This window comes from Phaethon lepturus, unplaced genomic scaffold, assembly GCF_000687285.1.
Source record: "Phaethon lepturus isolate BGI_N335 unplaced genomic scaffold, ASM68728v1 scaffold24103, whole genome shotgun sequence".
In the NCBI taxonomy this organism is placed as follows: Eukaryota; Metazoa; Chordata; class Aves; order Phaethontiformes; family Phaethontidae; genus Phaethon; species Phaethon lepturus.
The window spans coordinates 263-13695 of NW_010528716.1; the positions used below are offsets into that span (position 1 = coordinate 263).

General features: G+C 52.3%; 1 protein-coding gene across 1 annotated transcript; it reads left to right on the forward strand.

Annotated features, from left to right (window-relative positions):
- Window positions 1–5381: 5381 nt before the first annotated feature.
- On the forward strand, window positions 5382–13171 carry RHCG (Rh family, C glycoprotein; the record flags this gene model as incomplete). Its single annotated transcript, XM_010283756.1, has 8 exons — window positions 5382–5625; window positions 8900–9086; window positions 9563–9713; window positions 10475–10622; window positions 11019–11185; window positions 11881–12018; window positions 12375–12511; window positions 13047–13171. Coding segments are annotated over exons 1-8 (1264 nt in total), but the record flags the coding sequence as incomplete, so codon positions are not given.
- Between the last annotated feature and the right edge of the window lie 262 nt (window positions 13172–13433).

The following is a 13433-nucleotide window of genomic DNA, read 5'->3' on the forward strand; positions in this document are numbered from 1 at the left end:
TGTGGATGGATCACACCAGGGACAGAGAGAGGAGAAAGCCGTGCAGACCAGAGCCGCCCAGATGTCCACATCACCCTTCTCTGCAGGGCCTGAATGCCCCAGCCTAAACCAGTGTCACCAGCAGCCAGTTGTATTTATAAAGCAACAAAGACAAGCTGGCAATAAACCTCCCATTCAGCTTTGTTGGTGACTATGGACGCAAGCGGGTTTAATGGGCCGGAACGAGGGGCTGATGCACTCGGGTGCGCAGGAGAAACCTGCAACCAAGAGCAAGGGAAGGACACCGGGTCTCCCTGGCTGAATGGACAGCAAGCAGCCTGCGGTCTTGGGGATGAGTGCTCCCTGGGGAGCCATGGGTCCCTCCTCCTGGCTGGGAGTTGCTCTTGACCCTGCGAGACATCTCATGCTGCTTGTCAATATATCACTTGCCTGTATAAGTCCTGAAGAAGAGCCAACCCCACCACGTTCCCACTGCCATTGCCCAGCTTCTGGCATCTGTCCCAGCAACCCGCCGAGGACACAGCAGAGTGTGACCAAAACCTGCCTTATCACAGTCCACCTGGGACCAGAAAAAAACTCCAGGCATGAGGGAGTTTCCCAGCAAAGCCTGGCAGCTCCCGATGTCCAAATTGCCACTGGCTGCTCAAGCCCCTGCTCCTTCCTTGCCCACTCCAGCATATTTGCTCTTGAAGCCCATCCAGCTCTTGGGAAAGCCATCAGAGATGTTGGCTGAGCCCCAGTGACCTGTATATTTCCCAGCATGACAGCTGCAGTCGCTCACGCCTCTGCTTCTTGTGCTATCCTGTGCTTGCGCTGCTTGCAGAGACGTTTGCCCTCTCTGCCTGCTTTCCAAGGACACTGACTTCTCTCTCAAACACAGCCCTTGTGTTCTCTCTGGACAATCATTTACTTGCCAATAAGTGCAGTTTCTTGGGAAGGAGAAGGCACAAGAAAAATAATTTGTAAATTTGGCTCACGTTTGGTTGGCACTTTGATCCAGATAGGGTTTCCTAAAGCTTTAAATAAAAACTAAAACCACGACAACTTTAAAAAGTCTTACTTTATTTTGACCTTTTTCCAACATGTCTCTCCCAATGATATTTAACAGTGAGAACTAAAAAAAGGGCTGAGAAAACCCAGACCTAAATGAACTGTTTGATCTTCCACCATACCACGACTCTGTGCCACCCTGGTGGAAAGTTTGTTTGCCATTCTGCTGAGCCAGACAAAAAAGAGGTTTTTTTTGATTGACTCAGATGCTTTGCTTCCAGGACACTCCTCAAGGACCTGCACAAGCAACAAGTCACCTTTGATGCTGTGTAATGCCCAGAGACTCACTTGTGCTGCGTGAAGGCTTCTGAGCCTCCCCATATCGTCATACTCTGGTGCCCTCTCCGCCCCACATGCCCAAAGGCTACCGGTAGTGGCTGCTGCTGCTTTGCCCACTAATTCTGGACGAGCAAGTCAAGCCGGGCAAAGGGCCCCTTGGTGGATCTCCAGGTGGTCATCTGAGAAGGGAGGGAGCTGCAGGAAGAGAAGGAGGCAGCTGGGAGGGTTGACTGTGCTGCTTGGGCATTAAAGTCCTCGGAGGCGGCTTTGGCCTAGGTGTAGCATGACATGGGAGGTCACCAGTGCCTCCTGGGGAGGCAACTTCTTTTGTTCTCTGTCTTAATGGAAGAGAATTTGATCCGCTTCCCTTCTGCTCACCAGCAAGCTAGGCAAGCCAGCATGAGCTCCGCGGTAAATCCAGCCAGGAGCAAGGATAACTGCCTGCTGCATGTGGGCTACCCCAACCTCACGTCCCTCCCCTGGAGAAGTTCTGGTATTGCCTGGTTTTACCCAGTTCTCCTCACTCCAGTGAATCCTTGGAGCTGCCCAGGGATAAAGGAGGGAAAGGCCAGGCCAGGCAGGGACTGGCAGGCCAGCGCCCACAATGCTGCAGACAGTGGAGATGGTGCTTCCAGCTCTGCCCTCCCCAGGCACCTCCAGACACCCGGGGTGCTTGGCTTTGCAGTCATCTCTCAGAGCCGGCACAGCGCCTTGGCCCCAGCGTTGGCTGCGATAAGATCTGCCAAGACAGTTCGCAGTGACCCAAGAAGTCCCCATTCCCTCCTCTCCAGGGTGAAGCTGCCCCAAGGCCTCCAGGAGAGAGGGAGGGATTTCTGTGCACTTTAAATTTTGTTTTTACATCTCTCAAGTATTTTTAGTGCTCATAAAAGTGAGAAACTGGGAGAGACCCAGCTGGGACCAGTACTGTACAACCGTCACCCTGAGCCTTCCCAAGGCAACTGAGACCTGACCGCTGCCAGCCTGGTCCCACATCTCCAGAGCAGAGGGGCAAACATACCTGCCCCTCTTCCCCCAGCATCATCCCGATGATTTTCTGGGGAAACCTTGCTGCTCTTATGGGCACTGGACGTGATGTACCTAATTCAGTGGAGGAGCAGGCAAGCGTTGCTTCCAGCCTGCATTGCGCTGGCTCACACTGGTGTGGAGTTTCCAACCGGGCTTTTAAGCAGGTTGACGTTTGTGACTGGGGCATGGTGAAATCTGCCTCATGCGTCCTACCACACAGTTTTAGGTATCTTGTAGGGTGGACACAAGGGACTTGGTATAACCCACTGTAGGAAGTGCTCTGCCTGCATTGCTGCAGGCATCTGTGCTGCCATGGCCCCATCAGCCTTTCCAGTGCTACCCTGGTCCTGCAAAGGAGCCTGGAGAGAAGCTGGTCCTTTAATGGGCTCTCACAGCGTGGGCAGCCAGTGGAGCATGCCGGCACCAATGGGACTGCAGTGGCAAAGTGCTGATCTGCAGGTCGATAAGGAGGGCAGTGCGAGGCAGTGCAGCAAGGTGAGACTATCGGGCCAGCAGAAAAGCTATTAGCCTTTGTCCTCAGCTTCCAGATTCAGGTGAGAGGGGCCGGGGATAGCGGGCGGGACAGAGCTGCTGCCTCCCAGGCTGTGCAAGGGCATCGCAAGCTGCTTTTCTAGGGACGCTGCCATTTCAGTGAAACCCTGGATTGGAAAGCTCTGCAGTTTGGTTTCTTCTGCTAAAGGGAATCACGGAGCATAACAGCTGGTGGCTACACTACCAGGCCCTAGCAAATTCCCTTGTGTTATAAAATGCTTCTCTGTGCCTCTGTGTTTCCTTTCTCAAGGTGTCTTAAGAACTGCTGTAGGGCAGGGCTGAAGACTGGTCCTACCACGTAGCTGACAGGAGAACATGCAACTACCAACAGTGCTTCTAGCAATTAGGGCTCTGGTATTGTTTAGGGATTTCGGCTGTTTCTAGCTGGTGATCTCTCCTTTCCTAGTGTGTACAGCTGAAACAGCCCTGCAGAAACCGTCTGTAATGGGAGACCCAAAAACATAGTGGGTGGGCCCTGAGCAGCATGGCTCGAAGGAGCACCCGTCCTCAGGACAACAGCAACATCCACTTGTTTTAGGTGTCCCCACTGAGTGACCCCAGTCCAGCCACAGCTGGCTGAAGCTCTGCTCATGCAGGCTAAAGGGCTAGGCTGACGGGATTCTCTTTTCCTCAGCCCCAGCATGGACAGGAGGGGAGGGATGCTGGTCTGGACCCTCGCCAAGCACAGCACTGGTTTGAGGCCCTGACCTCCCAGTGCTCCCCCAGGGCTGCAGGAAGGAGCCTGCACCCTGATGGTCTCCCGTGGTCCAGCCTTCACTTGCTGCCTGAGTTCACTTGTTATCTTTCTCGCAGCTGACCCTCCATGGTGTGTCTGGATCGCTAGCTGGCTCCTCTGCAGTACAGAAGTGCTCCTGAGCTGCATCTCCCCAGCTCTTCCCAAAGCTGCCTCTGCCCGGCTGCCTGCACAGGGCCCAAATGAGGCTGGAGAATAATTTTGTGTGGTCATCAGTCTCTTTAAGACCATCCACAGCATTTTTCTGCCATCTGTCATTTTGAGAAAGCAAACAAGAAGAAATAATAAACACAAATTATTGCCTAATCAACACAGAAATCAGTGCTGCTTGCTCAGCCTGCAGGCCACAATTAGATACCATCAGCAAATTTGGGCAGCTTGCCTGAGCTGCAGTCTTTCATCTCTTGAAGACTGACAGGCATCTCTGGGATCTGCAGGCAGAGGAAGGAGCTGGGATCTGCTTGGAGGACTTGCCTGGCTCTTTGGGGAAAGAGCACATGGTTCAAAACCATGGGTAAAAAAGGAGCATTGTGTTTATGTTTATTAATTAAAGGAAGCCCCGTACCAGAGGAGGGGACGTTTATGCTGCAGCTCTGAGGTCTCCAGCCCCATCTCAGAGTACTGCCCTGGTTCGTGCCACCCCAGTCTGGCTTGTGTTGATGGGAGGATGCGCTGGGTAAATCACTCTGGGAAATGATGGGACGTGTGTCACTTCTACAGCCTTATAGATGTATGGAAGCCTTGGCAAGGCCGTCGCATGTCTGTGCATGCGTGCAGGCTCTTGGCATTTTATTTGAAGCATATATCTTCCTCCTGGGACTGCCCCACAGCGTGACCCATGCCCAGTGACTCAGTCTGCCTTGGCAGGGTTGTAGGGAGGCCCCACAGTTCATCTTCTGGTCATCAGAAGGGAGCATGGCCCCTGGGCTCAGCCCCATTTGCTCTTAGTCAAAGAGAGCCAGCTGCTCTGAGGAGGATGTGGGCAGCCCCAGGCAGACCCTCACTGCAGCAGGGCTGTGTCCCCCCCGTCTCTGCACACAGCACAGAGTCTTCCAGGAGGAAATGGGCCCTGGTGACAGTTTGGTGTTTCCCAAGAGGTTCTGGGAGTCGCCCTGCACGGGGTGACAAGCCTGTCCCTGCTCACCTCCACCCTGACTTGCACGGTGCAGTCGCCTGTCCAGATGCATGTTGCAAAGCAAGGAGCAGGATGGTCTCACACCAGGACAAAGGGCCTGCGGGGGCTGCTGCTGCACCCCGCGAGACAGGGGGACAGTGGAGAGCTGGAGCAAGGGGCATCCTCAGCGCCAGCTGGGGAAGGGTGCTGGCAGAGCCGGGGGGATGGTGAGGAGAGCACCCGGTGCAGAGAGGGAGGTGCTCGGGGCGGCGGTGGTCAGGGTGCTCCTGCATGCAGAAGGGAAGAGGTGTGGGGCCGGGCAGAGCAGGGGGCAGGACACCCGGGCTCCACTCCCCACTCGCACTGGCCTCCATGTCTACTCATCCCCGTGGAGGCAGGGCTCAGAGGTGCTGGGAGCTGCTTGGAGAAAAGGTGCCGAGACCCGTCCCTCCTCCCAGGGAGGAAGGAGGGCGAGAGGAGCAAGCCTGCCGAAGCTCCCGCGCTCTGAAACGTGATCCTACTGGAGGTACCTCCCTGGGCCCCACCTCACCCCCTCCGACCTATATATGTCGATGGCCTTGACCGGGTGCGGGGGACGCAGGCTCACACGATCTGCCGGGCCCCCGGGGATCGCTGCAGATGGAGCGGCCAAGGCACCAGGGGATGGCGAAGAACACGTACATGCGCTGGCGGCTCCCACTCGTCTGCCTGCTCTGGGAGGTGGCCATGATCGTCCTCTTCGGGGTCTTTGTGCGCTTCAGCCCCGAAGCTGATGCACACTGGGAGGAAGAGAAGCAAGAGATGAACCTGACCAGTGACATAGAGAATGATTTCTACTTCCGATACCCATGTGAGTATTTGGGAAGCTTAGTCCTGGTGCTGGCTGGTCCCCATCCCATCCATCCCAACCCATCGCATCCCATTCCATGGCAGAGCCTGTCAAAGGCAACGTCTCCACCAATTGCTGGCAAGTTGGGCTCTTGCCTTGAGGCTGGCTTGGGGCGCACCAAAGAGCAAGAGAAAAGCCTCATGGCCCTCCAGTGCTCTTGGGGCTCTGTCAGCAGGATACCGTGACACCAGTACGTGACATCTTTTTTCCAGGAATAGGGCTGACGTGTTCCCAGCACCCTGCAAGCTTCGGCTTGCTGCCCCCTCCCTCAACTCTGGATCAGAGTAAGCTTTTCTGTACATACAGAGGAACGGCTGTCGAGATCCTGTGACATCTTCCTCCCCTTCCTACGTCCTCCCCCTCACTAGTGAATTACCCTTTAGCTACTGGCATTTCGGTGCCGGAGTCCTCCTAACCTGCCAGGTTCCCAAAGCTCTTGGGTCACTGCATCATATTGCCATGGGGATTATTCAGGTGGTTAAAGCCCTTCTGGCCAGGTGGAGCGTTTGGCCAGCTTTGATCTCCAGGGCTGGTCATCCTTGTGAGCTGTTGGGAACAGGCTGCTTCTGTAGGCAATTGTTTCCAAGGAAGCAACAGGCCTGAGTCATGCATCTATTTAGAACATTTCCATTAAAAACACCTGCTAAATCAAAGGAGCTATAGAAACCTGTAGCTGATGAGGATTAGCTAGTTCGGAAAAGGATTTGCTTACAGAAACTTTCTGCTCAGTCAGCCTCTGGGTTAGTCTACGGCCGTGGCTGACCTGGGCTCTCCCTTGAGATCTGCCCTTGGGACTAACCCCACGCGAGTCGGCATGAAGCAGTGACCAAGGGCTGCTCTTGTCACTGATGTGCTGGGAGGACATCAGGAGTCCAAGAAAGAGCTTGTAAGAGCTAAGGATGTGACATTTCTTCTGTCCTTATGTCCCACTCCTGCTCTGCAGTGCCAAATATTCCTCCTCAAATGGCTGTACGGATTCACACAACTACATCAACCTAAGAGCAATTGCTTAGCTCAGTTTAGCTTTGAATTATGTTTCTTTCAGACCTGAGGAAGGGCTCACATGCCCAAAAGCACAGGTGTTTTTTCTCCACTATCTAATCAGAAATAGTCTCTCTCTGCAAAGGTGGACAAACATGGCAAGGTGACTGAGCCCTGGCGTTTTAATCCTTGTGTCCATCCAGCACTTCTCAGAAGAGAGTGCGATGGTTGAACACCCAAGGATCATCTGTATTAACATGTCCGTGACCACTGCTGTCCATAGGACCTGTGTGCAATGGCAGTGGGATAGGAGTGACAAACTGATGGGTCCTCCAAGCCCAGAGATGATTGGGAAGGCACGCAGGAGGAAGCCTATGTGCGGTTGTGTCAGTGGTGCCCATTGCCAGCTCCAGTCATTGAGACAATTCCCTCTCATTTTGAATCGCGCATTGATATCCCCTAATGGGAATCCCTGCTCTCTAGGGAAAAGAAATAAGATTCTTCAGCACAGGTGGCATTCCCAAAGCCCAAACACTTCCTCTCAATAGCAATGGCAATTGCCCTTCTGTAAAAGCAGGAGCATAGCAGCACCGGGGCTGCCTCTGATTGATGCCAATGTTATTCTTCTCAAGGGAAAACAAATGCAAGGTTTAGAAAAAGGCTTTAGATTGGGTGCAGTTTGAAGAAAGACCTGCTTTTCCTCATGGGTTTGTACAGGTTCTAACACACAGTGGGGATCCTCTGTGTTTTCAGAGGAGGCACAGTCTGCAGCTTTAACTCTGACCTGTGTATTTCTGCTTTTAGGATGAAAGTGGGAATATATAATGCAAATAGCAGCAGATAATTCTAGCTTACACTGGAGAAGAAAGGTAGGGGGAATAAATACAGCTGCAGAGGGAAAGTATGTGGGACTGTATGGTAAAATCAGAGTCAGGAAGACTGGTTCTTAGGACATGCGAAGAAGTGCATTTGAAGTGACCTCCGCTGAACAGTGTCAGCTGCAGATCTAGTCTCCCTCATTTTGAGTGATTTCATAGGCATGGGGTGCATTTTTAAAAACAAGCAGATTAATTTGTCTCTACAACATGGCACTACGTTGCTGTAGCCTGTCCAAATGTTTGTCCTTATACAAGTCACAAGATCTTGTAAAGCACCAAAGGACAAAACCCAAGGCTTCTGCAGAGCTACATCAGACCCAAATCCTCACCCAGCCCTTAGTGGAAGCCATCCCTGTGGGATCGGATCCAGGACTGCTGCATTTCAGCACAGGTTCAGGATAGAGCAGAATTTCCTTTGCCCTGAGTTTGTGCCTTCTCTGAGGCACACAGACGTTGCTGGTTACAGTGGCTATAATGGTTTGTGTGCTGCATAATGCAGAACTTGCTGGCGTAGCATTGTCTATACCATGTTTACCTGTTCTACAGTGTGGGTTTGCTGGTGGGAGTCTCCCACCGGGGGAACCCAGCCTTGGGTCTCCTGCTCTTTTCATGGGCAGTGTGAGGGTTTGCATGGTTCAATTTGTAAGTATGTAGTGTTTCGGCTCACTTAATTGCGAAGTGATGCTTATCTGATAGAAACGTGCAGCATTAAAAAGTACAGCAGGTTTATTGCACCAAGAATTTCTTTCAAGAGGCTCACGCAGGTTGGATTTCCCCCAGGGAAGGGCATCTGAGGGGCTCAAGCTAGCAGGTCTGAACATATGTGGGAAGAACCGGGTCCCTCTGGTTTAAGCACTCAGAATCTCACAAGGTGGGATCCTGATCTCAAGGGTATTTTGCCACTGATTTCAGTGGCATTTAAAAATGTATTTGTAAACTTTCTTTGTTCTTGTACTTGTCTTCCTCTGAGCCATCACCAGGACCCTGCATTGGATGGGCCTATCCAAAATGACCATTTATGTATTTTTAACAAATCTCCACTGTTCATTCTACATTACATTTTTCAAGTTTTTTACAAAAGGGGGAAAATAATCTGAATAGAAAAATAGTTTCCTTTGCACACTCCATTAATCTCCAGTCTTCTCTTGCACGCAACTTTTAATAAACATTTTTTACTTTCAAGACTGAGCCTTTTAACCAAAAGCCAGTTTCTGAGAGCTGAGCCATTTTCAGACTTACAAATGTGGGGACATGGGACAAACACACTTTTTCCCTTGAATTTCCCCCCTGCTGCCACTGGTGGTCACCACCGACTTCAAACAGCACTCACAGCCCTGCTATCCCCACAGAGCTGACAGTGCCTTCCCTCTGCACAGCTTTCCAGGATGTCCATGTGATGATCTTTGTGGGCTTTGGCTTCCTCATGACGTTCCTCAAGCGTTATGGATTTGGAGCCGTTGGTTTCAATTTCCTCCTTGCTGCCTTTGGAATCCAGTGGGCTCTCCTGATGCAAGGCTGGTTCCACTCTTTCAAGAACGGGAAGATCCTCATTGGAGTGGAGAAGTAAGGAGAAGATGGGCTCTGGTATGCCACCTCTTGACTGGCCAGTGGAAGAGCTGGGATGGGAGCCAAGCAGCTGGCAGCACCTGTCCCTCTGTTATGTGCAAACAAGTCTCTGAAATGTTGTCTTTCCTCCACATACCTCCACTTGCTTTCCACCTTTTAGCCCAAAGGTACCTGCCATTATAGTGGTACTGCTCAAAGGGAAATCTGTAACAAGCATCACTCCTTAGTCCCAAGCTAAGCACCGTGGACCCTAGTGCTGAGAACATTTATAATCCACATTATTTAAATAATCCGGGGGAAAGCACCTTTCCTGGACAGTATGTCAGGATGGGAGGAAGGTCAGTGGGAAATCCAGGGCTGGCTCCTAATCACTTATTTGTCTTCATGTGGGATCTGTAGAGCTGGGGTGGGTGACAGTCAGTTATGGAAGAGTATTTCCTTATTAAACCACAATTATCTTTCCCCTTTTCCAGCCTGATCAATGCCGATTTCTGCGTGGGCTCTGTGTGCATTGCCTTTGGGGCCATCCTGGGCAAAACCAGCCCCATACAGCTACTCATCATGACTTTGTTTCAAGTCACGCTCTTCGCGGTGAATGAGTACATCCTTCTCAACCTGCTTCACGTAAGGCTTTAGGCAGCACCCGCTTGGTTCTGCTCTTTCCTCTCCACATCTCTCCAAATTGTCTCCCTTTGCTATGGCTCCATCAAGCCACTGCCTTCATAAGCATTTGAAATGCAGGAATTCAGGCAGAAAAAGTAGACAGATTAGAAAAGAGGGAGTCCGGGGTGGGTACTTCCCTGAGAAGGGAGATCTCCCAGAGTTTTACACACAAGCATGGCAATTCAAGAGCACTGGGTCCCTTCACCACGGCTCCCAAGGCAGAGAGGGATTCTTAGCACAAAGGGCCAGTCATTCTCTTTGTGCCTGAGATTTCCCTCTCATGTTGTCCCTACTGGAATATGGGCATTGTAGAAGGAAATGAAGTGACAAAGAGGACAAGATGTCTGCTGACAGAGGCGGGGTTCCTGCCCTCCAAGAGAAGGCTTGGAGGGCTGGGAGGCAAATGAGCTCCCAGAAGATCCAAGTGCACATGGGAGCCAACACGGCTATCACTGCAACCCATTTGCCATTGGGACAGGTCAGAAACTCCCCTCTGCTTCACTGCCTTCCAAAGGTAAGCTAAGAGGAATGCCATGACCACACACGGGACCAAGCAAGCAGGATAGATAGCAGGACCAGAGTATTTTTGTCCACCTCTCCCATGACTGAGTGCAGGCTGGAAGGACAAGTGGGCAGACAAGCTGGGAATGATGCAAACCAGACCTCAGCTCCAGAATGAGTGGCAATTGGAGAAGCAAACCTCTGTTTTCCTATGGCTGCAGGTTAAGGATGCGGGTGGCTCCATGACCATTCACACCTTTGGAGCCTACTTTGGCCTCACAGTGACACGCATCCTATACAGACCCAACCTGGAGCAGAGTAAGGACAAGCAGGGCTCCGTGTACCACTCCGACCTCTTTGCTATGATCGGTGAGTCAGCCTCCGCCTCAGGGGTACTGGTACATGTGGACCACTCTGCTGCAGAGGGCTGGTCCCTCCTGTGTCTCTGGAAAAACCAAACTGAAACCAGGATCTGGGGCTGAGAAGCTCTGTATCCCATTCTTCCATCTCTCAGAGCTACTCAGCTCTCTTCATCAGTGGCTGGGCTGAGATGGTGCCTGGGAAGACAAGGACACGTTTTGGTTCCCCCTCTCTGCCAGCCCCTCCTGATGCTGGTCCCATCATGGGGGGGTGCAGCTCCAAGCCATCAGGACTATGGGATTTAACTTCCCCCTGTACAGAAAGATCTTCTTTAGAGGTTTTTTTAATCCCTGTATTCTCTCTTTTCCCTTTCTCTTTTTCACTCCTTCCTCCCCATCCTACCAGGCACCCTGTATCTATGGATGTACTGGCCCAGTTTTAACTCAGCAATTTCTGAGCATGGGGATGCCCAGCACCGGGCTGCCATTAACACATACTGTTCGCTGGCTGCTTGTGTCCTCACCACAATGGCCTTCTCCAGCATGCTGCAGAAGAAAGGCAAGCTTGACATGGTAAGCAGGGAGCAGAGAGCCCTGTGCTGCCCAGGGGACTCACAGTGAGGTTGACTGAGGATCCAATAAGCGACTGGCACTTGTCCTTAGCTGAACAGATACTGGGTATCAGGGCATGATGGTGCAACCAGCCTCCAGCCAGAAACTCAGAGGCTTTTTTGAATAAGCAGGTGGGGAGCGAGTCCTGTTAGTGCCTGAGGTGGACGGTGATGCCCTGCATGTAGTGGACCTAAGTCACAGCAGGGACTGGACTTGGTCTGCCCAGAGAGCTCCTGATGGGCATGTTGCAGAACCACGTTTGGCAGTGCTCTGCAGCAAGCTGAGCAGGGCCTGCGCGGCAGCTTGTGAGCAATCGAGGTGCTGACTCGTACGTGTTATGTGTGTGGGTGACATGTCTCTGTGACAGCAGAGCTTGCATGACACATGGGTGAGACAATTTCCATCTCATCACAACTCCTCACCCAGAGCTGTGGATGCAAAGAATGTGTGTGGTACGAGGAGTGGGAGTCTATGTACGCTTGTGCTACAGACAGAGGCTGCCTGTTCTCTTGTTTTTCACCAACAAGCAGGAAAATAGGCCCTGATATTTCCTCTGGAAACATTTTCAGAGCTGATTCTCCCACTTTGCCATTTGCACCATCCTTGAGCAATTGCAATCTCCCCAAGATGCCAAGACAGGGCGGTTACTCCTGCAGGTCCACATCCAGAACGCAACGCTGGCGGGCGGCGTGGCTGTAGGCACCAGTGCAGAGATGATGCTGACTCCATATGGCTCCCTCATTGTCGGGTTCATCTGTGGCATCGTGTCCACGGTGGGGTATGTCTACCTCACGGTGAGTGCTGCTCTAGGGGTCTGCAGCCCTGGTCCTGCTAAGGAGACCAGAAATGGATTCACTGCCCTTTGAGGGTTCCTGCTTTCCACCATCCCTCATGTAGATGTACTTCTGACTCCATTTACTGCCGCAAAATGCTCAGGAAGTTTCAGTCTCCCAACGGGAGAGTGTTTGGAGGATATGTTGTTATTTTGTCTTGAGCTTTGCTCACATCTTTGTCTACAAGCCCTTAGCTCTTCAATGGGACACAATACCACTCTTACTTCTCTGCTTATCCCAGTCCTCTGTGGAAGGAACTAATCCTTTCCCAGGCTGTGCTCATGTCCCTGATCTCTCTCTACCTCCCTGCCCCTCAGCCTTTCTTGGAATCCAGGTTGCACATCCAGGATACATGCGGCATCCACAACCTCCACGCCATGCCAGGCCTTATTGGGGGCATTGTGGGAGCCATTACTGCAGCTGCAGCCACAGAGGATGTATATGGGAAGGAAGGGTAAGACAGCTTGAAACTCTTGTGTGAAAATAGATTTCACCTGGGGCTCCTTGGGCTGGGAGCAAGGAGTAATTAACAGCCCTTGTTCATTGTCCAGAGTTGCCCCTTTCACCCTCAAAAACATGGAGGTGCACTGACTGTGTTGGGCTTACTGAAGTGTGAAAGACTCATCTCTTGCAGATGCTGATGGCCTCAGAAAGTGAGCCACAGCTCTACCGCTTGGCATTATTCTGGGGCACGGTGGGTGGGAAGGTGCTCCTCCATCCATCCCTGCATTGTTTTGGTGGGTCAGGTAAGGCTGAAGGTCTGAAAGGCAAATATTTATATTTTGGGCTCCTCCTAGGTGAAGCTTTGCCAGGGGCCAGAGGAGAAGGGCGTGAGCGGTGGCTTGTGTTGTCGTAACACTCTCCTGGTCCATTACAGAAGAGGGATGGGGCTTAGGGAGAAGTCCCCAAGAGAGCAGCTTAACACGGCTCTTCCAGAGCTGGGGAAATCTCCTGCCAGAAGCAATCCTTGCCATTTCTGCCCTCGGCAGGTTCATCAAGGCGTTTGACTTCACGGGCACCTACCAGACGCGGACACCCAGTGTCCAAGGAGGGTTCCAGGCAGCCGGCATTGTGGTGTCTGTGCTGATGGCTTTCGCTGGAGGGGCCATTGTGGGTAAGCAGGAGGGAAGCACAGAGAGGGGAAGGTTGAATCCAGCCTGTGGCTGAAATGGAGGCATCCACGTACTCCTGCCTGTGGCTGGATGAGTCCGTCGCACTTGCGTTGCAAGGGTTGCAGCCCCCGGGACGCCCTGCAGATGAGACCATCCCAAAGCCCATAGGCGCAAGGGGACACCGGGCAGCCCGGGTGGAGCAAGGTCAAATGGGTTCGAAGAAAAGGGGAGATCGGCACCGAGCACCATGCCAGGGCTGCGTTT